The sequence below is a fragment of the Carcharhinus amblyrhynchos genome, chromosome 11 (assembly GCF_965287045.1).
Source record: "Carcharhinus amblyrhynchos chromosome 11, sCarAmb.v2.hapA, whole genome shotgun sequence".
Classification (NCBI taxonomy): domain Eukaryota; kingdom Metazoa; phylum Chordata; class Chondrichthyes; order Carcharhiniformes; family Carcharhinidae; genus Carcharhinus; species Carcharhinus amblyrhynchos.
In genome coordinates, this window is record NC_137334.1 from 50,024,123 (window position 1) to 50,051,345 (window position 27,223).

The following is a 27,223-nucleotide window of genomic DNA, read 5'->3' on the forward strand; positions in this document are numbered from 1 at the left end:
TATTAAAAAGGGTCAGAGCCTCGGGACGACACTGGAAATGTAATATTACATGTTAATGTTTTGTCTGTTTTAATCCACAGGTGTCGGTCCATCTTGTTGTCAAACGAGGGGCATGCACACGGTGGGCCGTGCGTGGGCTGCTCTTGGAGGTTTCGAGAGTGGCCTAGTACTTCGTGTCGTTGTGTGTGCTTAATCCTGGACCAGCAGACGGGCACCACAACAGCTCAGTGACTATCACTGCTAGCTGTGCAGATACATGGATTTGGGCCTGTGTCTGTGGGAGCTTGCGCATTCTCCCTGTGGTTGCGTGGGTTTCCTCCAGGTGCTCCGGTTTCCTCCCACACCCCAAAGATGTGCTCTTAGGCTGATTGGTGTACCAAATTGACCCTACACTATTCTCCCCTGAATCTGGCTACACTGGGGGTACCATTCACATATATACGGGGCAGGGTAGGTGTAGGAAAATGCTTTGTTGAAATGGCGGCACGGGCTCGTTGGGCCGAAGGGCCTGTTTCCTGTGCTGGGTTGTTCTTTGTTCTTTGTATATATTTTCTCCCTGTTCATTTAAATTAGCAAGACATGATTTGTTCAGCCTGAGTGTTAAGTACATTCATTAGCAATACTATTGACAAGACTGGAGATAGGTCTGCCCGACTCAGCTGGAGAATGCACAATGAATGGATTCAACAGGTCAGTGAATTCAATACCCTGACAAGGAAATTACAGTAAAAAGTCTGACAACACCAGGTTTTAGTCCAACCTATTTATTTGATAATATACTCACAAGCTTTCGAGGGGACTGCCTCTTCGTCAGGTGAATGGAGAGTTCTGGCCTCAGACAGAGCATATAAAGCACAGACAGTTTAGAGATTACTGATTAAAATGCGAATCCTTACACCTAACCTGCTGTTCAAGACCTGAAGTGGCTGATAATGTGAGTGGAAGGAGCACTGATCACAGTTTAAAGAGATGTGTATTGTCTCCAGACAGTACAGTAAGTGAGGTTTTGCAAACCCAGGCAAGTCACGGGGGTTACAGATAGTGCGACATGAACCCAAGATCCCTGTTGAGACCGTCCTCATGTGTGCGGAACTTGGCTATCAGTCTCTGTTCAGTGACTCTGCGCTGTCGTGTGTCGTGAAGGCCGCCTTGGAGAATGCTTACCCGAAGGTCAGAGGCTGAATGCCCGTGACCACTGAAGTGTTCGCCAACAGGAAGAGAACAGTCTTGCCTGGTGACTGTCGAGCGATGTTCATTCATCCGTTGTCGTAGCGTCTGCATGGTCTCCCCAATGTACCATGCTTCGGGACATCCTTTCTTGCAACGTATCAGGTAGACAATGTTGGCCGAGTTGCAAGAGTATTTACCATGTACCTGGTGGATGGTGTTCTCACGTGTGATGATGGTATCCGTGTCGATGATCCGGCATGTCTTGCAGAGGTTGCTGTGACAGGGTTGTGTGGTATTGTGGTCACTGTTCTCCTGAAGGCTGGGTAGTTTGCTGCGAACAATGGTCTGTTTGAGGTTGTGTGGTTGTCTGAAAGCAAGAAGTGGGGGTGTGGGGATAGCCCTGGCGAGATGTTCGTCTTCATCAATGATATGTTGAAGACTCCGGAGAAGATGTCGTAGCTTCTCCGCTCTGGGGAAGTACTGGACGACGAAGGGTACTCTGTCCACTGTGTCCTGTGTTTGCCTTCTGAGGAGATCGGTGCGGTTTTTCACTGTGGCGCATCGGAACTGCCGATCTATGAGTCGAGCACCATATCCTGTTCTTACGAGGGCATCTTTCAGGGTCTGGAGGTGTCTGTCACGATCCTCCTAATCTGAGGAAATCCTGTGTATACGGAGGGCTTGTCCATAGGCCAGAACTCTCCATTCACCTGACGAAGAGGCAGTCCCCTCGAAAGCTTGTGAGTATATTATCAAATAAATAGGTTGGACTAAAACCTGGTGTTGTCAGACATTTTACAGTGTTTACACCAGTCCAACGCCAGCATACCCACATCAAGGAAATTACACTCATTGCTGGTGCCACGTGAAGAGTGAATCTATCGTCAGATTGAGAACTATTTACTAAATGAATTCCATAATTCAATCAATTATTTTTAATCACAAACTCTTGGTAATTTTAACATATATTAGCGATCTGGTCCAAAGATGTGCGGGTTAGGATGATTGGCCATGCTAAAAATTGCCCTTAGTGTCCTGAGATGCGTAGGTTAGAGGGATTAGTGGGTAAATATGTAGGGATATGGGGGTAGGGCCTGGGTGGGATTATGGTCAGTGCAGACTCGATGGGCCGAATGGTCTCTTTTTGTACTGTAGAGTTTCTATGATTATATGACATATAAAATTAAATATGAATTTATTTGATATTTAATGTTCAAGCACTGGATTTGGCACTTATCCTACATTCAGAGATGTATATGCACAATAAAATTTTGTCACTCAAAACTTTCTTGATTTTCCTTGCCTACAAAAATGACTTGCAGTTATATACTAGCTTTATCTTAAACAAAAATTCCTAGGTTTATGCCAAGGTGGAGAATAAAATATTAGAAGAGGAAAGGTTTGTTTGTGTTCTTTAGACAAGTGCGGTAATTTTTGCTTCAACTGAAAAAAATATTCTGTTCAGACTAATGATGGCTGGAGCTGATCTGACCAGAAGGCACTGTAAAACGCTTTCCTTCCTTCAATTTTTCTTGTGCTTTTCTTAGTGTGACTTTCCTTTTGAAACCAGTGAACCATGTTGGGAATACCTCAAAAGCTGATAACCCTCTGATAATTTTCTCAAATGTTTATTTTACATTTTTGAGCCTGAATGGTAAACGTCAGCAGACTACTTAACAATGGGACCATTAAAATTGGAGGGCAAAATATTTTTGCTGAATAAATAATTTAGATACAGCATTCCTAACCTATTACTAATTTAGACTTTCCAATGCTTACCAACAACAGTGGAATATCTGGGATAGCTGTCACTAGTTATTTTTAACAATTTCCTCAGCAATACAAGGTCACAGCAGCTGTGAAAACACGAGTACTTCAGGACAGTATTTGTTTGCAAATGGCAGCTACACCTGTCAAAAAGTGTTATCTTACAGAGCAGAAAGGGAGGTAATAAATGAACCCAAATGTTTTTTTAAATGATCTGGCCTTACCGACTGAAGCCATGACACGAGCACAGTATATTCAAATCTTGGCAACAAATAGTTGAAAGAACAATATTCAAAATAAAGTACAGCAAGATGATTGCAAATGAGTTAAGTAAAATATTCAATTCACTGAATTCCTCATACCTTTTAAGCCAACTGCTCATCTTCTTTAATTTCCCAATGTAGTTTCCTACTCTTACATCATACAAAATAACTTGAAATCATTACCAATGTAAAATGAATAAAAATTCTTGAGACACTGGGCAATAGGGTAAGTCTTACCCACTGAGCGATGTCAGCCAATCAGATAGTTTTGGTGAATGGCAGTGCCACCAAGTAGGCAGTTGCTGTTACTAGAATAAGAACTAACCGAGGTCCAATTTCATTCCTGGATCCCGGGTTACAGTTAAGTCATGGTGGGAGAGGAGTTGCAATGTAGTGGTCCTGCTGGAGATAGGAGGTCAGCAGCAGAGGGTGGCGTTCAGTGAGTTCCTGTTCCCAATGCCAGGTCCCTTGATCAAGCACTGAGTGCCTTTGAGTAAGGGACTACCAGAGGAACCTGCAAGCATTCCTACAGAGGTTTGCTTGTCATGTTTTCTGCATGGTAAGTGTCCCGGCCTATCATTGGGTTAAGACCAGTGGCAATAGGATTGGGACCTTACGTGGGCATTAACTGCGGCGAAGCAGGACAGCCATCTATGGGCCATCCACGACTTAATTAGGATGGATGCAGGAAGGCTGTAAGGTCCCCACCTGATTAAATGCCTCCTCGCCATCAAGCACACCACAGAGAAGGGCATTAGATTCCACCCAGAGTTACTTTGCTTGCATGTAAAGTTGGTAGTGTGTATGTATAATAGTAAAGTGTTCAAAAATAAAAATGTGTGACTGCAATTAGGAATATGCTTTGCATGCTCCTTGAATGATTTGGGCTTGAGACAAATAAGAACTTTGACGTTCAGTAAGTCTTATAAAATTTAATGAAGGATAAAAACTGAACAAAAATGAAAATGAAAGCCCATTGAAGGAAATGACAAACATGTTTCAACACACAAGTAGAAGGAAAATAATCTCCCTAAATTGCTATTTTTTTGTCAGCAGCTGGCAGAGAGGTTGCTGTGTTGGTTCTGAAAAGCACAAAGGAGTCAAAAACAGCTTTGTACTCAACTAGCTGACTCTTTGCATCACCGACACCCCCAAAATTGCATTTTGATAAGTTCAGTTGCTTAAAAGAATGACTACTAATATTAGCTGAATAATTCCTATCCAATATGAAAGCTGACAATCTGGTTCTGCACAAAAATTAAAGTTGTGCCTCAACAGCTCAGCTGATCAGCAACATCAATGTTACTGCCCTGTCCATCCAAATATAAGAGATGAATAATGGTTAAACAAAATTACAGCAACCACTGAAGATAGATGAGGAAGGAGTGAAATTGTGTCAATTATCATGCACCTATTCTCTGGCTAGTGAGCATTTATACTTGTGTTTGTCAGTTATCTAATAACCAACTAACAACTGTGCTCTTTGGTGAGGAGGGACCACTCCCTCAGATCAAAATGGCTCTCAGCCTGAAAAGTTGGAAATGAGTCACTGTTCTGTATCAGACTTGATTATGCAATAAATGATTCAGGCAGTTCAGAATATTTAATGGCACATGCTGTAACAACTCCTGAATGAGTTAGTGTTGCCAGGGTCAGTGGCTTCATATCCAGCGTTAAAGTGGTCAAGTGAATCTAGGCATTAGCCCCCCTGCTACTCCATTCACCAGGCTGCAGCCACTCCTTCCTCTTTCATACTCTGTGAAAGATAAAGGCTGCCAGATGCAGCACCACAGAAGCCTCTGGCAGATGTGCAGATCATCAGCAGCTGCTTCTCTAATGGTGCATTTGTGTCGGCATCTCCTGTGTGTGGAAGCAGCTGAACTGGTGCTACCCTGACCAACTGGCTGGTGTGATGCCCATTACCCAAATTTGGATTATGAAGATCCATTGTATAAATCAGTAAGTCTCTCACCAAAGATCAAGAAATTTGCTGTGAGAGGTATCAACAGTGGTGTTACTTAGAGGACCAAGTATCCAACTTGTAGGTAGGATGATTTTTAAGAACTTCTGCTACTGCAAAGTGCCTGGAAGTTCTGTGGAGCGATTTTGAAGATGCTGTATATCCCCGGATTTGCCTTTTATATTATTACATCCTCAAAAGGAAGGTGAGGATTAGGTGACCTGTCCTCACAAAAACTGCAACAAATATGGGACATCAGGCGTAGTGCCTTTGGGTCTACAAAATGACAGAAAAATAGAGTAGAGACTGTGGAGAAGGCTTGTCCTGCACCACACACCCTGCTAAGTTGGAATGGGACTTCTCCATGAGGTGGAGCATCAAAATGTTATGTATGAGTCCTGAGTTCCAGAGAGTGCTGCTGTATGAGTGATGGGGGTGTGGTGCATTGAACAGGCTGGTAGAGTCATGTGAAGATGCATTCTCTGATCCTGACTACTTACGTGGTTAGATTTCTTGTGGCACTGCTGCAAGGTCATTGGTTCCAGATGCCAAAAATTTATCTTCCTAGCCACCTATTCCCAAACCCTTCTGAAGGCTATCCTTGAGGGTCTCCCTGCCCTTTATAGAACCATAGGAACTTATCCATTTCCTCCACTAATGCCTCTAGTGCTGCATCCATGAACATGGGATCTCATCTTTGCCCGGATGTCCCATTTCCTTATTTGTAATTGTAGTACTCAGCAATGGGCGCCTCTCATTCGGTGCAGCATCCTCTACGAGAGGTAGACTGAAAACTGCTGCAACATGTGCTCTCAGAACAGAACTGTTTTGTCCCTTGATCAGCACAGAAGCGGCAGGCAGCATGAAACAAGAGTGCACCTCAGCTCTGTGCATCAATGAGCCAAATGAAGTTGTAGCAGCACTACACTGTGCTGGAACACTTCTACTGGAAACAGTGCAGGCAGGTCAAGAATTGTAACCCCAAGTCCAATCTTGGCATTACTCTAATGTTAAAGCTCTAATTGTTTCACTAACTGTTAGAATGTCAAAGCCTTGGGTCCAGTTCCATGGACATAATAAGGGGATGGGAAGATGGTAACAAAATGATGAAAGTAAATGAAGAATGAAAAATTTACAGAAAAGGATCTGGGTACGTCTAGAGAGAGATATTTTTGTAAAATAAATATACAGGTATATGCACAAAACAATACAAGAGAAAGGGAATGAAAATTTGATGAAGGATGTAGAAAGAGGAAAAGGAAATGCAAGTAGAAAAAAATTAGCAGTGTTGGAGTTTTGCAGAGTTTGGATGACACACAGGTATGGTGTCTGATATCTGAAAATTGGAATTGTCCAGAAATAGGACATTTTTCTCTTGGGAGATCTATGTGCCGCACCCAGAACACAGTAAGTGTGCAAGTGAAAAGGCCAATCTCAAACTATTCCCAGAAGACTGACGGTGTGAGTGCTGTCCACAAACAGTACTGTGTTGTTAAAACAACTGCCCAAACCTCATATTGTTTGGGGTGCACCCAGGGAAAACAGCACAAGAAAGGGATTAAAAAAAAACAGCAGACCCACAACAGCTACAAAAACTGGAAAAATGTTATTTTCTCAAACTTAGAGCTCTGATCAAGGGTATCCAAACTCAAAACATTGGCTCTATTGTCTCTTTGCTGTCAGACCTGCTGAGATTTTCTGGCATTTTTTGTTTTTGTTGTAGCTGTAAAATGTTCTTGCATATTGCTGTTAAGAAATGTGGCTTCAGCGATACTACCATCAGACCAGCAACGCATTCAGAAATTTTCAGAAATGAACTCGGCACCACCAGGCAACAAATTGTGCATTTACATTCAGATGGTAGTATCTGTTCATTGATTTGCTGTCATGAACTGTACCGTTAAAGTTATGGCCCACTTTCCCATTAAAAGCAAAAACTGTCTGTCCCACCAGCGGAAAATCTAAAATCTGGCAATGTCTCGGTTCTGAGGGTGATGGATTTTGGATACCAGACTAGTACGGACAATACAGAAGACATGTGGTTCAGAGAATGAGAACTGAAATCAAACAGAAACACAAAGTTGACAAAAAAGTGTGCCAGAGCTATGGAGTGACAAAGGGTAGAAAGCAAGTAAAATAGAAAAAAATAGAATACACATGAGAAGATGGTGAAATTTAATGCCCCCAGGAGATGGACTCAGAGACAAGCCATCTGACTATGTGAAAAGTACAGGGTGAGATTCTACCACCCTTCTGCCTCCATTTGGTTAAGTCCATGAAGAGAAGGCTCAGGATAACCTTCCCAACTGAAAACAATTGGGGTCTTTAAAGCCCAACTCAAGGGCTAATTAACGCCTCATCTTACCGAGCCTGCTATGTGACCAGCAGCTGGCAAGAGTCACACCACACTGTTGGTGTGAGAGAACTGCCAGCTTCTGGGCAAAATGTTCCCTCCTAGTAGAGCAGAAGTTTGAGAGGAGGAAGATAAATGCCCAATTGGACTTAATCCCATCAGATCACCTGAAAATGACCATGGCAGAGTTGCCACTGGTTTTCTCACCGGTGGTCGAAATCCTATTCAATGCGTAGGAGAATGCACAGAAATTGTTCCTGAAAATGATAAAGTTATTTTTCTCTATGAACAATTGTATATGAGATCAACAAGTTTAGACAGAGGAAAAAGCAATGTAGCTGGAGGTATATCTGAATTTATTAGGCAGGTTTCACTGACAAACTGTTCCCAGACTCATTCCATCCATTTTTGTAGATGCTGCTTCCCTTGCAACTGAGTTCAAAAATCATGGCCAGGATTCTCCCAGCCCGCTGCACTGCTCAAGTATCGTGAAGTGCCAAGGGGGCACTGCGCATTGCCAAGCTGGCGGGCCAGATGGGCCTGGGCCTACTGGAGATGGCGATTGCTGGTAGTGGGCAGGGGACCCACTGTGCACTCAGCAATGAGATCAGTGGGGGAGGGAAGGAGCAATCGGGCTAGCCATCAGGCCTGGCTAAATGGTGGGGGGAGATCGGGGCTGCCCCTATGGGGAATGGGAGGGTAGCTGGCAATCAAAGGAGGTGAAGGGGTCAGGTAGGCCAGTGAATGGAAGACTGGCAATAGAGGGGCCAGCGTGTAAGCACCGATTTCCTCACTGACTATGCTGCTGGCCTCTCCAGTAAGATGAAGTCCTGTCCTCCCACCTACCAGCATGAATCACTCTGAGGGACAGAGTGCCAGAGATTCGTTCGGTAAGTAGGCCCAAAAATCGGCAGGAAATTTCCCCATTTTCTCACCAATTGGGCACTTTAGTTTTGGGAGAATACTGGCCCAGGTGTAGGGAACTATAGTGGAAATGTCATGTCATGCCTCTTTGATTTGGATTTTGTCAAAAGCATGTCATTCTTGACATTGTAACTGGCACAGTGCACCATTCCTGCTTTCTCTCTTTTTGCCCTTTCTCATGTGATTATACTTAAAATTCTAAGTGCCAGTAGTGTTCATGGAAAACACGTACAATATGGCGGCAGGGAAAACTTTTCACGAGTGAAACCAGCTGTGAGCTGACAATGCTGAATCTACGACAATTAGAAATAGGCAACAAATGCTGGCTTTACCAACAATGCCCACATCCCATGAAAGAATAAAAAAAAGGCCTATTCAAAAGCTTCCTGTTCAAGACTATTACACTCCACTAATTGACAGTGCCACATAATTTGAAAAAATATCTGACCATTGAAGCAGACCAGCAGTTTAGCAATATCTCCGAGCACATTCTCTTCCAGATCATCAGGGAAAGGTAACTGATGCTCTTTCCCAAAGATGGCAGAAGAAAACCCTCCCCAAGGTAGCTTGGATGGAGGTGGCAGGGGAGGTGAGCAACCATGGGGTGATCAGGCAAAATTGGGCTTAGTGCCAGAACTGGGTTAGTGATGTTCTCCTATCCACAAAGATAAATGCCTATATTACATCCTTAACAGGAGTGTCTCATGTGGCCATCGATAGTGTATACCAGTCGACAGCTTTGCCAGAAACGAGAATGCGTGATCAACCTTAGTTTCATATGACAATTGTGGAAGTTTGACATGTCTGCATTTGGTTGTAAAATGCAAATAACAGGCCAGTATGAGTGACAGGGATGCATGCACACAAGGATGTTAGGTGTCACTTGACATGTCACTTGTCACACAGGGCAAACAGACCAGAATGCCAGGGAGAGAAGATGCATAGGATGAGAAGCTCCTGACCTAAAGCTCCTTACAGCTGCCAAGGAGGAGGCAATGTAGATCACTGGTCAGGAGAAAGTGCGATCAGTGGCAGATGGAGAAACTGGACCAACAGGAATAAGGAGGAAGCAGTGACCATTGTTATGGTGGCATATCACCCACTTCATTAGCTGCAAAATGCTTTGGGACATCCTAAGGTCATAAAAGACATTATACAAAGACATTTTCAAATGGCAGAATTGGTATCGGCATGGAATGAATTATCAAAGCATTCTTCTCATCTCTCCAATCAGCATGACCTTATTCCCTTGAGTGTCAAGAAAAATTGTGATCAGTCAAGATCGGATTCAACGTTGAGGCTGAAGTGACATCTTTAAAAATTGCTTCCCTTTAGTAACTTCAAGGTGTACCAGTGACAAAAGCCAAGATGACCGAATAATTAAATGCACATCACCAAATGTTAAATATAAAAGGTAAATATGTAATTTTAAATGTATCCTGTACATTATGCTTAATAAACCACACCATATTCAAATGACAAAGGATTCCTATCAGTGGGTTCTGAATTTTTGCCAGAAATATCTGAGACTTTATCAGGCAACACATGACTGTTTTCCCCAATGCAAGGAGAAAAGACTAGGGATGGAATACTCCATCAGACTAAGTGCCATGGTGGGTACAGGATTGTAGTGTTTCCCATTGGAAGACAGACACACCAAATCTTCTGGCCCTGAATTCATTAATCATGCATCTGGGTGTTTCATGGCATATTCAGAGGCAGGATAAGCCTGGATGGTGGCTATTCCACTATCACACTAATGCCCCATATTTAAAAGATGCCCAACATCACTGATCCATTGGAGAAAGAAGGTGGATGTCCTGAAAGTGAAGATGGATCTCTGGGAACGCTCTGAGGCTGGAAGATGGACCACCTGAGAATGAAGACAGATCTCTAGGAACATTCTAAGGCTGGAACATGGAACCCCTCTCGGTACATTAACTAGAAGGTCCACCCACAGATGCTCCCCAGACCACTTGTTCCAGGGTTCAGCCTTCATTCTGAACTCCTGAAAGAGCCCCAGGCATTGTTCAAATGGGTCCTGACATCTACATGCCACATTGTTCCAAATGTGTGTGTGTGTGTGTGTGTGTGTGTGTGTATATGTATGTGTGTGTGTGTGTGTGTGTGCGCGCACGCATGTTGGGGGGTGGTAGGGGAGGTGGTGGTGGTTGCACTTTTATCAGCATCCCACTAACCAATTTCTGGGCCTTCTGCCATATTTGCCTACTGTGCCTGCCATCAAACACGCCCGCAGGAGCTTGGGAGAATTCTGCCCAAGAAATAGAATGTTCCTTATCATTCACAAGCACTCCACTGTTTCAGTATAGGATGTAGAAGCTGAATTTGCAATAATGCTGTAAATTGAATAATAATAATTTCTTAGGTGGCAGGCTGATAGAAGCACCTAACAAAGCCAAGGTTTTGCGCCCATCTTTGCTGCAGGGTCAAACGGCAGTATGGCTGCAAAATCCCATAAGAATCCAAAAGTGAGATTCCCGCTGGTGAGATCTTGAGTTGTGAACATCCACATTCCCCACCATTGAGGTGACGAGGTTTCCACCCAGGAAGTTTGGGAATTTCATTTAAACAGATGTAAATGCAATTAGCAGGCTTACCCGCTTATCGTTCTCCACTTTGGGATTTCCTCCCTCACCAATGTGATGTCACGTCAACAAGGTTTACAACAATGTTTTAAAATGTGAATCAGGCAAAGGAAACTCACCAGGGTGCGCAGGACAGTACAGTCCTGGGGGGAGGGACACATGCTGGGCAGTACCCTGGCACAATGTTGGGGTACCAACAGCAGCGTTGGGGCAGAGCCAGGATGTACTGCCAAGGAGGTTTCTCTTGGGAGCTCCATAATGGGGTCGCTGTGTAAGTGGAGGGTGGGTATCCTATGGAGGGCAGAGGAGAAGGGGATTGTTCCTGTGTATGTGTTGCAGGGGTTCCACATATGCATTGGGGGGGGTTCGTCTTTTTACCAGAGATGGGGGATGCCATTTTTAAAGGGCACCCTGATTTCTGGAAGCCCAACGTTGTTGGTTTTTGAGGCTTCGCCTGCCAACATAACGGTATGGCTCATGTCTCTGACATTCTTTTCTTCCAAGTTCTGGAAAGTATGCTGTGAAAAGTGGTGTACAGCTCGCTGGCATAGCTGCTTTTCTCACCTGAACCAACACTTAGAAGGTGAAAAAGAAAATTCTGCCCATGTGTTGGTTCAAATGATATCCATTCTGCAAGACACCCCAAATAGTCAGACTGCTTATCAGAAGTTGTCAAACTGGTGAATTTCGCTTAGCTCAAATCAAAGAACAGTAGACATCACTGAGGATTAATCGTCAATAATTATTCAATTCCTTTATTAGTTGCTAGCCAATCTTACCTGCATTACATAACATAAACTGATGTTTACATACACTTCTGTCGACAGGATCAGGAATTCATTTTGTCTCCTGGAACTGGTCACCTTCTTACATGCCACTGACCTTTCTTGTGCTAACAGCAGTTTCAGTTACTCTCCTCAGGCTTTATCTGACCAATTTGTTATGGTCAGTTTCCCTATTTTATCATCCTTGAGCCATAATACCAAATGTTTGTGTAATATTCATCATTCTTGTCTTATTTTTACAATCCTCTAGGTCTCTAAACCTGCTAGTGGTTCTTTATTATTCTTCAGCAATTAACCATATTAGCGCAACTTTTAGTCACATTTTAATCATACAGCTATTCTCATTTAAGTGACAGTTGACTTTCTAAATATCAGAATTTGAAACATTTGTATTTGTGTCAACAATGTCATTGGCACAACCTATTGGAGTCATTATGACCACAATTCGGATATCCTTGTCGTACAGACACAGAGGCATAGGTACTTAGGCCTTTCCAAAATAATTCAATTTGGGATGGGAATTTGACCTTTCCCCATATAATTACATTTTTACTGAAATCTAATTTCTTTAGCTTGTAACAGTAGGTGTTAAGCATGATGAAGAACCAAAAACCTGAAAAGGACAAGATTCTACAATTTCTCACATACCAAGATGTTGATTGAGCTCAAGAATATGCGATGCATATTCACTAATAGATTAAGTGACCGGTGCTACAGAACAAATGACATATGTATATAGTGGGTCTCAGAAATGAGCAGGAAAATAGTCTTATTCTAAACTAAAAACAGACAATACATACAAAACAGTGTTGGTATTCACTGAGAAAATGAAATGGAAAAAGGTGTAAAATTACATAAAACGTGATATTACAAAAAATATATGCATACCTGTATAAAATGAAACTTAAATATGCAGTTTATATATACATATAACTAATGGATCTCATAGTTTTGCCCCTGGGAAGTTGGATAAGTCTGTTTGATAAGGAGAGAATGTTTACATGTTATATTTTATAATATATATACTATAACACATAGTAAGAAGTCTCACAACACCAGGTTAAAGCCCAATAGGCTTATTTAGAAGCACAAGCTTTCGGAGCGTTGCACTCCGAAAGCTCATGCTACCAAATAAACCTGTTGTACTTTAATCTGGTGTTGTGCCCAACCCAGTCCAACACTGGCATCTCCACATCATGTCATAATACATGGGAGGGTTATTAGGAACAAAGTAAAGGTTAGTTAAAACCAAAGAATGCAATCTAAAATGATGAAATAATAAAGAATAACTAAATAGTAGAAAGAAAATATATTAAGGGTGGATTGAGAAAGGGGGTTATAAAGAAGGTGAGTTAATCACCAAAATCAGGGTCACAATGTGGGAGGGTAGCTCAACATGGACAACAGTGGTGAGGATGTGGGCTGGCTGCAGGCGACTTGATGCACTGTGCTGTGGGGTAAGTGATTGCAGGCTTTAATTGCAAATGAGGGGATGTTACGTTGTGCTAGCCCCAAAAGTTAATAGCAGAAAGAAGAGGACAGGAATCTGGAGCATGGGCAGGTTGTGGTCCAAAGCCCAAAGACAACACTGAGCAGCACTAAGCAGAGGTAACAGCATTAAAAAAAACTAGATATGCGTGAACGGAGTTGGTGGCATAAATTAGCATTGAATGATGACAAATGGTGCAGCCTCATGCCCCAAAATTGAACAGCTCAGCTGGCAGACTAACAGTGTGCTGTGAAGGAACAAAGGAGGGGCAGTCCTAATGGAAAATAAATTTAAATGGCAGGAAGGGCTGGGAGTTAAAAATAGAGATGATCATAGCACCACCTAGCTTGGAAGTTCAGCAAGCAAGACAGAGTCAGCACTTCATGTGAATTGATAGAAGTTAAAATTAAATATGATAACAATGGCATATTGGAAAATGAGATACTCAAATAGGTTAACATGTACCATGACATCAATGTGACTGTACAAAGGTGGTAGTTACAGGTGGTATGTGGTCCATATCAGAATGTGTGCACAACTCAAGACTTTAAATATAGAACTAGCCTATCTCTGATAATGCTGCTCTGTAAATCGGCGAATATATTGTTACTTTTAACAATAGGAATATTATGAACAAATTGCAACAGGAAATAGGTTTCACAAAAAGTGACACTTACAGGAAGCATTCCATACAAGACTTCTAATGCCCCCTGGTGTGGCTCATAAGGTTAAGGATACTCAAGAATGGAATGTTTTAAGCACCATAGCAAAAGTATGTCAGGAAGTAAATGTGACACTTACTCAACTATTACACGCAATACTTTTAATGCACTGGTGCATTAAAAATACTCATTGTTTTTCCTTAAGCTTTGTTTGCTCTGACTAGATATTTATGTTACAACATGAAATTTTTTTAACAAAGCAAAATTATTTTTGCATATGTTATACACATTGTAAGGCCAATAAGCCAGCAAAAGCTGTCTTCAAATCAAATAATTATGATGTCACAACAGTGGCAATTATTAACAATTACTAACAGCATTGACAAAAGGCACATTGGCTTAAACTAAATTATGCAAATTATTAGTTCACAAGTTAATCAAACTTTTGCAATGCTGTATATTTGATCATAACTCTCAAATAAGGCATGAACACATTTGCAAAATGAAAAAAAAATTACACTTGTACTGCATATTTAAAAAGTTGCCTAATATTCAGCCACTATTTTTGTCAAAATTTGACAAAGACAGGCAAGAAACATGGTTTCAATTTGTATCCAATACCAGAATCATAACTTCTAACAAAAATATATCTCAGCTACATGCAGCACTAATGACTTTCATCCACTCAATGACTCAAAACCATATGTTAAAGTTTTGCAGTCCAGCTTTATGTCCAGCTACAGCTAAACAATCTCTGTCTAGAGGTATAACAAATCCAACCATTTGGTTATCAAGCTAACAACATTTAGTGTGTGAATGCACTAGGCAGAGAATTACACACGGACATTATAGGAAGATTAGTTTATGGCCTTAATGGATACAAATCTTGGTGCTTCAAAGGCGCCAATATGTTAAAAGGAAGTTTCAAACTTGAAATAGTAGCACCAAGCCATCATTTAACTAATTTAATTTGTATATTTTAACAAGAATTTAAAAATTATGGAACATGGCAGGAGCAATTTTGCATCTCTAGCATACCTGCTATTTTTAACCTCTGGCAGTCTGGGGAGCAGAAGCTGTGCATCCACAATCCACTGCTTAGAACAGATGAAGAAAAAACACTGCCAGTCAATTGTTACACCTGGACTATCATAAAAAGTGTTAGTAAATGATGTCTTGAGGCACAAAATTAAATTTAGAATTGTTGTTATTTTTTAAGACAGAAAAATCCATTACAACATGGGGGTGAGTGCCATTTTTAAAACATCACTGAAACATCTGGGGATGAAGTTACCAAATAACCCTGAGTTCCACTCCAAAACACCACAGTCTCCTTGTACTTGGCATTGTTATGCTTGCTTGGAAAGAATTGAATATTATTTCAGCAACTAATGTGGCCATTTACGTAATGTATATGACACTGATTATTACTCATAATTATGATGGTGGCATCATTGAATGGAAAGATGTATTAGCTCATATTGTGATGTTTCTGCACAGGCTTTGAGAACACATTAGCATCTTATATAAAATAAAATAATCAAACCACTATAGTTTCTTTTTTTAAAATTCTTTCATTGGATGTGAGCATCGCTGGCACGACCAGCATTTGTTGCCATCCCTAATTGTCCTTGACAAGGTGATAGTGAGCTGCCTGTTGTGTGAAAGGAAAACAGCCTCGGCCCTTGAGAGCATAAAGTTAACTACAGTCTATATTGATTACAATTACAAGTTGTAACCCTGGACATATTTTGATGCGATCATAGCATATCTAAAATGTGTAAGGAAGGCGGTCCTTACGGTTCTAACAGCAGATCCTACAAGCCACACAGCTGGCGTGTGTAGAGAGCTAATATTGTACTGGGTATTCAAGATGCAGCTAGATGGCAGCTTCTAAGACAGTAAAAACGGTGTGACACACATTAACGATAACGATAGTTAGGTTGAATGTATTAAACTCGAGTCATTAATGTCTTATTGTTTGAAATGCAAGTAAATGCAACCTCCAACCAATCCTCACGCGAAATTGTTTTCAAAATTTTAAATCAGTAACATTTCCACAGCGCGTGATTTTACACAAGACATCAATTTGTTAAAATCCAAACGATGCAATCTGGATTTCCCAGGAAGCACACAAAGCGCCATTGAGCTTTAATTTCAATGCTTTCCACTGACAGCCTGGCAACTGGGTAGTGTAATTACACTAAGACATCGGTGCTGCTTTCCATTTACAGAATGGTAAAATGTTACCAATCAAAAACATGACAGTAAATAAAAGGCGACTCGTTATCTTCATCTCAGTTGTAGAAGACTTCAACCAAGATGTTCTTATTATATAATCAGAATTTCTAAAACGGTTTCATTGTTCAATGTACACAAGCATGATTCCTGTGGGCGAGTCGGCCTGACAGCGGCCACACAAACTCGTGGATTGTGATAGTAACACTCGAGATGCTGCTCCATGCAATGAACGAGAGTAAAACCACTTGGCACCCCTCACAGAGCTCTTTGCCCCCTCAATCGTATCCCCCACTAACCTGTCTTGAAAAATGCTGCGATGTCACCATCGTTGACGCATTCGTCTGTCCCTTCTGCGGAATTCATCGTTGACTTCGATGCAGAAATGTTAAAAATTACATCCACTTCTACTGCAGACTAAGCTCCATATTCGGTGCTGGGTGGCAGCTGCTGTGGTGTTTTGAGGAAGGCTGTGTTCGACCAAAAGCCTCTCTATTTGTCCTCTATTGTTCAAAGGCGCCCTCCTCACTCCGGCAGCAGCATCACAATAGCAACAACAAAAGGCTACACATGGGCTCGGCTTCATGCATTTTCACTAGTGCCACTACTACTTTAACTCTCCCTTCCCGAACGGGCCTTGCATTACCGATGAATAATGTGAAATTAATTCCTTCTTGGCAGTATATTTCAACGTAACCACAGCGCTGTTAAGTCTTCGATGGAAATGATCTTAATGACAAGAGGCCGGGAGGCAGCTACAACGTCGGGTTGTGTGCATTTTGTTTGGGGGTGTGGTGAGAAATTGGGAGAGCATGAGCATTGGCAAAGACCCTGGAAGAGCCGGGGGTGTCAGTAAACAGACATCGTGGGTTTTAGATAGTCAAGGGGGAGGGGGGGCAAATTCTTGTTTAACAAACTCTGAACGGAATGATGCAAATCTCCCAAAACACTGATCACTATCGCTGTGACTTGCAAGCTCGCTTTGTGCCAAGGAGTGGCCACATTGCGCCTTCTAGCGTTTGTCGATGCACTGAACCACATCCGACTCTCCTCAGCCCTCTGCATTACACATCGTTCCCATTTAAGCATTCAGACTAGAGTATGATCCAAATTAAGTTGTTATTTTATGCAAAATGGTGGGGCTTAGTCTATAATGTGGTTAAAAATAATGCTAATGCTTGCTGAATTGTCCAATAAGACTATCCATAGAGTAAATCATAACTGGCATTATATTCTGTGGTAAAGATTATTTTTGGGACTGTCCACTGATTCAAGGCATTCTGGAAGGCAAAACAATGATCTAATTACAGTGTGAGATCTGTGTCAATCAAAATAAAATGTGTTTTTTGGTATAACGATCAACGTTGAAGAAATGGTTCAAAACGAAAGCCAAATCGCTGTGAAAATGTAGGCTTTGTGACAAGTTGGAATAAGGCATTCCCTATAGGCTCAACCCCACCTGTTGTCCCCAAATACTTCCTGTGACCACAGCCCATCTGCTCAACAGCAGCCGTAGCAAGAATCATGCAGTCACCACACGGATCTCGGCTTCTCCCCGAAATCACAGAAACGTCCTCATATGATACAAATAAACTGAGGGACAAAAGATTCGTCCGTGATTATGCGGGGGTTCTTTTGCTTATGCTTTCAACGAGTACAATAATAGATTTCAATTTTTTTAAAACTGGACGTAAACAAGATCCTGTTGGTGATGAAATGATTGGGATTTGATCTGATCACAGTGCGGCAGAACTTGGTAAAATGACCACACTCGGGCTGAAGGGCAAGGGCAGAACGTAGTCAAATCGTTTATGCGGTCACTGAGTTGCTAAGAAACGGTGTAGCGCAGTAAAACGGCAATGACCCATAAGAGCGAGGAAAATCACTGTGATACTTGAATTATGTGTTATTAATAAGCTGTCATTTAAATCAACGCCAGAAAAGAGTGGTCTAGACGTTTACAGGTATTGCTTATCCACTTCATAGAAAATGGATTATAATATAGGTTAAAGTATATTGCTTATCTTTTTTTATATTAGTCCATCATATATTAGTGACAAAATTACAAACCGACCCATGTTCATCCAGATAAACTCAGCATTTGCCCCACTTTCCATTCTCCCTTATGTCCCAGGGACAATGACTGAAACCGAGATGTAGTTCCACTAGGAATTACAATTCTTTGGTGACCATTTTCCATTTTTGAGTTTGGACGATGGCTGTTTAGCGATTACTCAATTGGTGGGGACATTGCTTAGCCCTATCCAGTCACCCACATACATACTTTATAGCACTGAAGTACTAATTAGCATTTAGGCATAGGAGCACTGGCTAATTGCTCTCCTGCAAGCAAACTCCCAGCACCTCTGCCCAACTCAAACCTGGGCCGGAACTCTACCATCTCATCCGCCACAGAATCAGTGCGGGCAAAGTTCTGACAGTGGAGATCACTGTTGATCTCGAAGCCGATTCCATGGCGAGTGAGGTGGTAGAATTCCAGCCATAAATTCTAAGAGAGATTTTATGGCCGTGTTCGCCCCAAACTGCAAAATCCCGCCCGAGGTCAGTGGACCTTTCCATGGTCCATCCCTTATCCGCGATGATTCCTGTGGCAGTAGAAAGCGAAAATTCGCCCATGTCTTCTCAAAGCTATATCTAAGTAGTTTTTTATTTGCATCTTTACTTGTGTAAAATTGAAAACAAATTGGGATGAAGAAAAGCACATTGTCACAGCCTTTCTTTGTCTTACACATTTCAAGCAAAAAATAGCAGACCTCTCAGCAAAAGAACTACAGTAGTTCACGCAGATGAGATGTCACCCACTTCTCAGGGCTCTTGGAAAAAATAATAAATGCCAGAATCTTGCCAGAATCACACACATCCCAAGTAGAATCACACACATCCCAAAAACAATGTTTTCAAAGACTCAGTCACACTAAATAAGGGGGTAAAATTCAACTTGGAAAATAAAAATCAGGCAGATTATATAACAGCGGTCAATCCATAAGTCCCCATTTAACATCCTGACTGAAGTTGAATTTTAGCTTCATAGCTTGTTTTTACAAATAATCCATGTTTAGCATTCACTATGACAATGATTCTGTTAGGTTATGTTACTTGTTTAGCAAGGTTCTGTCAGAGGCAAAGGGCTAATTAATCACATTGTGGAAATTGTGAATTTTGTTTGAGAAGAGATTGAGGATTTGAAAGACAGTAGGCAACATATTTGAGAATACAAAGAGATAGTGAGAAACAGGCATTCAGGGACAAAGCTATAATAGAAATCAGGTGTTTGGGAGGAAGAAAACAGAGGGGAGCAAAATAATTAATGGGGCATTTTAAAATGAGAGAAAAGTATCAAATTTAATGGCTAATAAAGAGACAGCATTCATAAATCAAAACTATACTATAAATATCAATTGAGACAAGCAGTAGAATTGTATTTTGGTCTGTTTGAAAGCACATGAACCAGTATGTAGATTTCAGTAATATTACATATGGATACCAGAATCAAAATAAGTTTTAGAAGGCTGATACGGAAGTACATCAACTAATCTGGAACAAATTCAATTCTGCATTTGGATATTCTCACTTGATTTAAGTTGCCTTGAAAAATTTTAAGCAAGAGAGTATTCTGCCATTAATGTCTGATACAAAAGAAGAATTAAAGACTGATATTATAGCAACTTTAACATAAAATAATTATTTTGTTTAAGCCATAGGTTAACAGGACATACATATATTTGAAAATAAGCAGCACACAAGAGAGTGAAAATCTGTTGTAGCCTACCACTGCAAAATTTTAAGAAGGTGGTTCACTGCCACCTTCTCAAGGACAATTCAAGATGTACATAAATGCTGGTTACACAAAACACATCCACATCATGTGCATGAAGTAGAAAAAGACAGTTTTAACATTAGATTATATGTCTATGCTTGATTGGTAATCTGATTGATATATAGAATCATAGAATCCCTGCAGTGCAGAAAAAGGCTACTTGGGCCATTGAGTCTGCAACAACTCTCAGAAAGAGCATCCTTCCCAGGCCCTCCCTCCCTCCACTCTATTCCCGTAACCCTGCACATTTACCATGCTAATCAACCTGACCTACATATCTTTGGACACTTAGGGGCAATTTAGCTTTGCTAATCCACCCATGCTGCACATCTTTGGACTGTGGGAGGAAACTGGATAACCAGGAGGAGACCCATGCAGATACAAGGAGAATATGAAAACTGAACAGATAGTCAACCAAGGCCAGAATTGAACCCAGGTTCCTGATGTTGTGAGGTAGCACTGCCAACCATTGTGCCACCATACCACCCAAGATTGATAGACAATCTTCTTGAAGCATAATAAATCCATAACTGCGAATGTTGTGGCTGCATCCAGTAAACATGCTCTCAGTTATCAGGTCATCAAACAGGAAATTGTTGTGTTCAGATTGAAAATCTGACCGGTTAGTTGAGAGAGATCTATCTCTCCAGTGTAACAACAACTTATCCTTCTCCTCCTCAGGCACAACTTTGGGTTGAGAATACCTGGCTTCCAATCTGTTTTGATGGATTCTGAGATGGCTAAGATGGCCATCATGTAACATGCAGACCCTGCCACATGCAAAGCAGTTAGTGCTTGACAGGTTGAGTATATGAGCTGTTTTGAGGTTGTGTGCTCTCTCCAATGCCTTGACTTTGCCTTTGCATGTTCCCAATGAAGTTTCTTGATGTGTTCAGTGCCTTTCTGAATGAGCCTTCTCAATTTTGGTTGGTAACAAGCCAGGAAATTCTGTCAATCGGTGAAGATATTTGATTTTTTTAGGGATACTTTGTGACATCCCTAAAGCATTTCTGCTGGCCTCCTAGGAATCTTCAACAACAAATGAGTTCCAAGTAGAGCAGTTGCTTTGGGGTCTGGTGTCAGGCTTAGGAGTGACATGTCCTTCCCTATAGAGCTGGTTTTGAGTGATTAACACCTCAATGATTGGTATGTGGTCTCAGGAGAGAATGTTACTGTTGTTGGTCTATCTTTCTTGCCATCGGATTTGGAGCATTTTGTAAAGCTACCATTGATAGTACTTCTCCAGTGCTTTGAGGGGACTGCTTTATGGTTTTCAAGTCTTAGAAACATACAGGAGCATTGTGATCACTGCCACCTAATAACCCTTAACCTCAGTCTCAGGTTTGAGAACTTGTTTTTCAAATCCTTTTTGTCAAGAAGGCTCCTGTGCAGTCAGCTCCCTAGGGAGTTTCATCAGCTGCCATCCATTGCTCTTTACCCCCCTCTCAATCCTCACTTCTGTTGATTAAATTTCCCTGATTCTAACCTTGGGTTCATTTTAACCCAAACTTCGAGTTAGCTATTAATGTGAATGTCTGATGATTCAAACTCATTCCCTGACCTAACTTGTGACTTAAATGTCTGGACTTTACTTGATCCAGATCAGTTTATGCACTAAATACATTGGAATAAACACAGCACTCTGCTTCTGTAGAGAATCTGATACATTTTTTATTTGTGACTCATGGATAAGATCCTGGTAAACCTAGATTTCAAGCCTGGCTTCAAATTCCTGGATTATTCTCAATATCGAGAAGGCACTTCTGCTCTGAGCAACAACATAAGAGCAGGGGGCTGTGGGTGGAGAAGGTGCTGAGCTGGCCTCAGCAGAGGAATTAAGGGGTCCTATAGGAGTAAGGGAAAGTCTGGCAGAGTGGTGGGCCCGGGAGGAGGGGTCGACTGGATGGATACTACAGCAATAACCTGGGAGGGTGAGGGGATATTGCAGAGAGATTCTGGTAGGGGTATGGGAGATACAGGAGCAGGTGAAGGTGGGGTGTATACGGGTGGATCCCTGCGACCTCATGTGCATCAGTGTAAAATTGTGCACAAACCATGCTGATGTCTTATAGTCGTGTTTTGTCATCAATCATCTTGGAATCCTCTTGCCATTGGACTGAATGATCGTCAGCATGCATTGTCACTCCACATTAAAAACATCATGCATAGGCATCTTCAACTCATCAAAATGAACAGTTTGTATAGTGTTTTTATTTAATGAAACATCCCAAGGCGCCCTTTAGGCGTGTATAAAACAAAGTAAGACACCTAGACACAAAAGGAGAAATCAGGCCAGATGACCAAAAGCATGGTCGAAGAGGTAAATTTTAAGGAGTGTATCTAAAGAGAAGAGGTAGAGAGATGTAGAGCTATCGGAGGAGTATTTTAGAGTTTGGATCCTGAGCAACTGAAGGCATGGCCACCTTTGGTGGAATAATTAAAATTGGAGATGCAGAAGAGGTCAGAATTAGAGGAGCATAGATATTTCAGGAGCCCCACTCTGGCATGATTGTCTTTGCCACATTTATTGCAGAGAAATATAGTGGGGTGAGAAGATTTACAATTTTCTGGCCTGTGTTTCCCTGGGCCTCCTTCTCAGTCAGCTGAGCATTTCATTTCTTCTCACTTCTTCAAATACCCTTCCAGTTGGCCTCCAGAGTTCACAGCTAGCAGCAACTGTCTCCCAGTTGTCTGTGTTAATGTCTTCCATTTTCATATTTTGCTTCTTTTGGAGGTCCCAGGAGGGACCAGTTGCCACTTTACCCTACAGAAGCTGCAGGTGATAATGCCATACTAGCAGAATGCGTCAAGCAAGGGAAACTGGTACTTCTGCAGCACTTACACAAATGTCTCTGTTGGAGAGAGGAAGAAAAGCCCCAGAATACGCATGATGCAAAAATTGAGACCCTGCACAAGAAGAAGGGTAGCGATTGCAACAACCACGGAGGCATCTCACTGTCGAGCAACATGGGAAAACCTTTGCCAGTGTTGCCCTTCTCTCACTGCAGAATCAGGCCAAACGCAAATACCCCGAATCTCAGTGTAGTTTCAGAACTGGAAGGTCTACAGTTGAAATGACCTCAGTCTGGCAGCTGCATGTGAAATGCAGTTTTCTCCTATATATTACCTATACATTACCACTATGCATGGTCTTCATCAATGTTGCTAAGGCTTTCGATCATGTGAACAGAGCTAGTCTATTCAAGCTGCTGGAAAAAACTGACTGCCTATCGAAGCTGTTTAATGTGAGCTTCTCTTTCCATGACAACATAATGGGTATGATCCCCTGAGATCTACAGTGGGGTCAAACAAGGTTGTCGTCTGGTATCATAATCTTTGGCATATTCTTCTCTTTGTTGCTGTCGTATGTCTTTCGATAATCTACACAGTGTGTCCACTTATGTACAAAAATTGACAGAAAGCTGTACCACCTTGCACACCGGTGATCCAAGACAAATATACACAAATTCTCATCAGAAAGTTGCTCACAATGTTGGGTGATGTTATAGAGGTGGAAATAGGTGGTCTTAGTGATGGCACACGTGAGATTGGAAGCTCATCAGAGGATCAAATAATAATATCAGCTCACAAACTGACTGGCTTATCTCAGGGAGAGGGTTAGAGTTGGTAGCTAGGTAATGGAATTTGGAGCCAGATTGAAAATAATATCTTCAATCTTCCCAATATTTAATTGGAGGAGATTTCTGTTCTTCAAATACTGAATGTTAGAAAGGCTCTTACCTTAGCAAGATGAGTAAGATGATAGTGAATTAGAGTTGGAGGTCGTCAGTGCACATGTGAAAACTAACACCGTAGCTGGAATCTTATCGCGTTTCACACCAGCAGGATTTTCCCATCCAGCTGCAGTTCTCCAGCCTTGCTGCAGCATGAATGTGGTGTGAAGAGTAGGTAAGATTGCACCCTGTATCTTTGAGTGATGTCAATTTCAGTGGCTGAATATATAATTACTGCAATATTCAAGGATGATAAGTTATCAGGGCTATTTTGTTTCTGTTTTATGTTTTTATTATCCCTGGCATAGGAGTTGAACATCACAAACACACACACATGCTTGCATGTGCACACACGTATATGGTAGAGGGGGAAGGTTAGAAAAGATGGAATTTTACAAGTATGGATAAAAACAGAAATGAATATTAGTCCACATGATTTCTAGAGTCCAGAAAATCAAAATCCAGAGGGTGTTTCCTTTGTGGCAGAGTTCAGTCCAGATGACTTGCTGGTTGAAGACAGCAGCACAAAAATCCTTGCAACAAATGACAATGCAGCATGATGGGATCTCTGTGCTTCAACCACTTGGCAGGTATTAAACAGAGACTTTTGAAATCAAATAGACTTCAGGAAGTTGAGACATGATGACATACGAATAAGTAGACACGGGGAGAATGTGCAGACTTCACGTAGACAGTGACCCAAGCCGGCAATCGAACCTGGGTCCCTAGTGTTGTGAGGCAGCAATGCTAACCATAGTGCCACCATGCCATCCACTATGAAGTCATTAGTTAATCCTATCTCATTGCACAATATAGCCTGCTCTCTGGTTGATGCCAGAATGTGCTGTGCTAAAATTATCCTGAAAACATTCCACAGATTCCATACCTGGGCTACCTTTTCCCATCCGATTTTTCCAGTCTATGTTGATTCAAATCCCTCGTGATTATCACTGTACCTTTCTGACAAGCTCCCATTATTTCTTTCTTTATGGCCTGTGTGGTTACTGTTACGAGGCCTGTACATCAGTCCATCAAGTGACTTCTTGCCTTTATCATTTATCTTCTCTACACAAACTGTTTCTAGATCCTGATTTCCAGAGATTATTACTTTTGAAATTCTACTTCATAATTTGATGCCCCTTATACTCTCTATGCAGACTTCCTTTCCTAGTCTTACCTGTTGTTATCATTACTTGAATCATGACCACTGGATTCTCCCTTTCCAACTACATATTCCTCTGCAACCCTTAGCGAATATTCTGAACTTTGATATTGGGAGCACCGAAAATGCAAACCATTTTCCTCCCTTTTTGCCTCCTCCTGATTGAGGAATTGGCCCTGTTTCTTTTTAATTGTGCTCTTAACTTGCTATTGCAATGTATAAATACATATTTTTAAAATATTTCCATCCTGAGCTTGTTGAGGCCAGGTGAAGGATGTCCAGGTGTTATTACACATGATTTGTATCAACTAAAAGCTAAAGTTGGACTTTAAAATTACCTCTGAAAAAATGCTAATGACATATTCTGAACATGAAGTTTGGGATAAGATTTATTTTATAGAGTAGCATTTCCATCAGAGGCAACTGTGCCTGTAGGTACAGCACTGATCTTACAGTTTGCGAAATCACCATTTACTTTAGTTGTTTGACATATTTTATTCATATGGCTAATTTTTAATTCAACATTTCCCATAGGAGTGGCAAGGATGCCTTCTTCACAGAAATTTGGAGCTGTAACACAACTTCCCGATATCCTGAAACAGTATACCAAAGACTGCATCAGGGCTCAGCCAGCAGATATTATTCAATGGTCTACAGAGTAGGTTACATTTGTAAGCTAAGTTTTTTAGAATGTATTTTTTACCTTAATCTCTTCCTCATGTATCCCCTAGAGGCTCTGGCCTTCATACAACCTTCCTATGTGATAAATATGGTTGAAAAGCATAGACTTTGCCATGATTTCGGACATGATTGTCACTTCACCAATTTAAAAGAGGCAGCAAGAATAATCAGATGTACAAGTGCATAGTACAGAAAATATAAGAGGACATGATCTGTCCTATCTCGTCTTCAGCTGGTATATAATCAAATAAGGTATTGCTTGAGGTCAACCATTGGTGCTGGCAAACATGCTGCAGCCACTTTACAGGAGAAACACTCGAACTTCCATGCAAGGGCACGTGGAAGATATGGACTAAGGGAAAGCACAAGGGTGATTAGTTGAACATTATAGGCAATATGCAATATGGTATGGCTTGACTTTTAAATTTGGTTTTGAAGGTTTATTTTGTGGTGGCTTTTAATTTTGCATCAGATACTAAGCAGATACTGTGATGGTCAGTAATAGTAGGAAGATTAGGTGTAGAGTTATTGCTGATTGGAAATTGAAGTTGCATTTACAGATATCCTAGTTGGATGAATTGATCACAGACAGCCTGGACTGAAAGAGATGGTGTTAGTAACCTTGTCTCTTCCTTCTTATCCACCTCTTCCTCCTCCTCAGCTGGTGCTGTCATGATGGTGAGGTTGTGCAGTACGCAGCAGCTTTCATAGCATGCATTTAGCCTAATACTGTAGAACTTACCTAGGGAAATCTAGGCAATGGAAACATTATTTAAGGAGCTAAATGGTCTACCCTATTGTATTTCAAGTGGTAGCATGGCTTTCACTTTATGAATGCCGTTGACATGTATAGGTTGCACACCAGAGTCATTAACCATGTAGATAGGTTATGTTGCCACCCTCTGATTTGTCATATAGAGTCTTGGCATCATTGATGGCACAAAGGAAGCCACTGAGCCCATCAAGTCTATGTTGGCTCCCTGTGAAGCAATTAGCATCAATCAAATTTTCTTTTGAATTTATTGCTCATCTCTGGTTCCATCATTCTTACAGGCAGCAAGTTTCATATCATTACTACTCCCTGTGTAAAAAAGTTCTTCCTGACATTCACTTTGCATTTCTTGCCCAAAACCAGATAAATATCCCTCAGTGGGAAACAGGTTTTACTTTTCTATCTTGTCCAAACTTGTCATAATGAGTCAAATCTATCAAATGTCCCCTTCATTTCCTTTGCTTCAAGAATTATAACCCCAATTTCTCCAGCTTAACCTTAAAACTAGAATACCTCATCCCTGGAATTGTTCTGGTAAATCTCTGCACCTTGTCAAGGACTCTCATTCACAGCTTTTTGAACTGAATGTGCAATACTCTAGTTATGACCCAACCAGAGTTTTATAAAGATTTAGCATTATTTCCTGACTTTTGTACTCAAGCTTCTATTTATTTATTAAGCCCAAGATGCCATATGCTTTACTAAACACTTTCTCAATATACCCTGCCCCCTTCAAAGATGGCACACAGCCAAGATCCTCCATGCCAGCCTATTATTTAGGCTTGTCCCAATGAATCTATATTGTCCCACTCTTTCCGC

The 27,223-nt window shown here is 41.4% G+C and overlaps 2 protein-coding genes across 4 annotated transcripts in view; one reads left to right on the plus strand and one right to left on the minus strand.

The window, feature by feature from the left end:
- kalrna (kalirin RhoGEF kinase a) overlaps positions 1 to 16,992 on the minus strand; it is a 754,589-nt gene extending 737,597 nt beyond the window's left edge. For 2 of the 3 annotated variants that reach the window (XM_080199056.1, XM_080199055.1), the window contains exon 1: positions 16,517 to 16,992. In XM_080199056.1, the coding sequence (XP_080055182.1) occupies positions 16,517 to 16,583 (67 nt within the window). In that variant the 5' untranslated portion in view covers positions 16,584 to 16,992. The remainder of the gene's footprint in view (positions 1 to 16,516) is intronic. The other variant, XM_080199058.1, reaches the window with a different exon arrangement.
- An 8,504-nt stretch (positions 16,993 to 25,496) lies between these two features.
- LOC145350124 (ropporin-1-like) overlaps positions 25,497 to 27,223 on the plus strand; it is a 35,847-nt gene continuing 34,120 nt past the window's right edge. The window contains exon 1 of the mRNA XM_080199059.1: positions 25,497 to 25,609. Within this exon, the coding sequence (XP_080055185.1) occupies positions 25,497 to 25,609 (113 nt within the window). The remainder of the gene's footprint in view (positions 25,610 to 27,223) is intronic.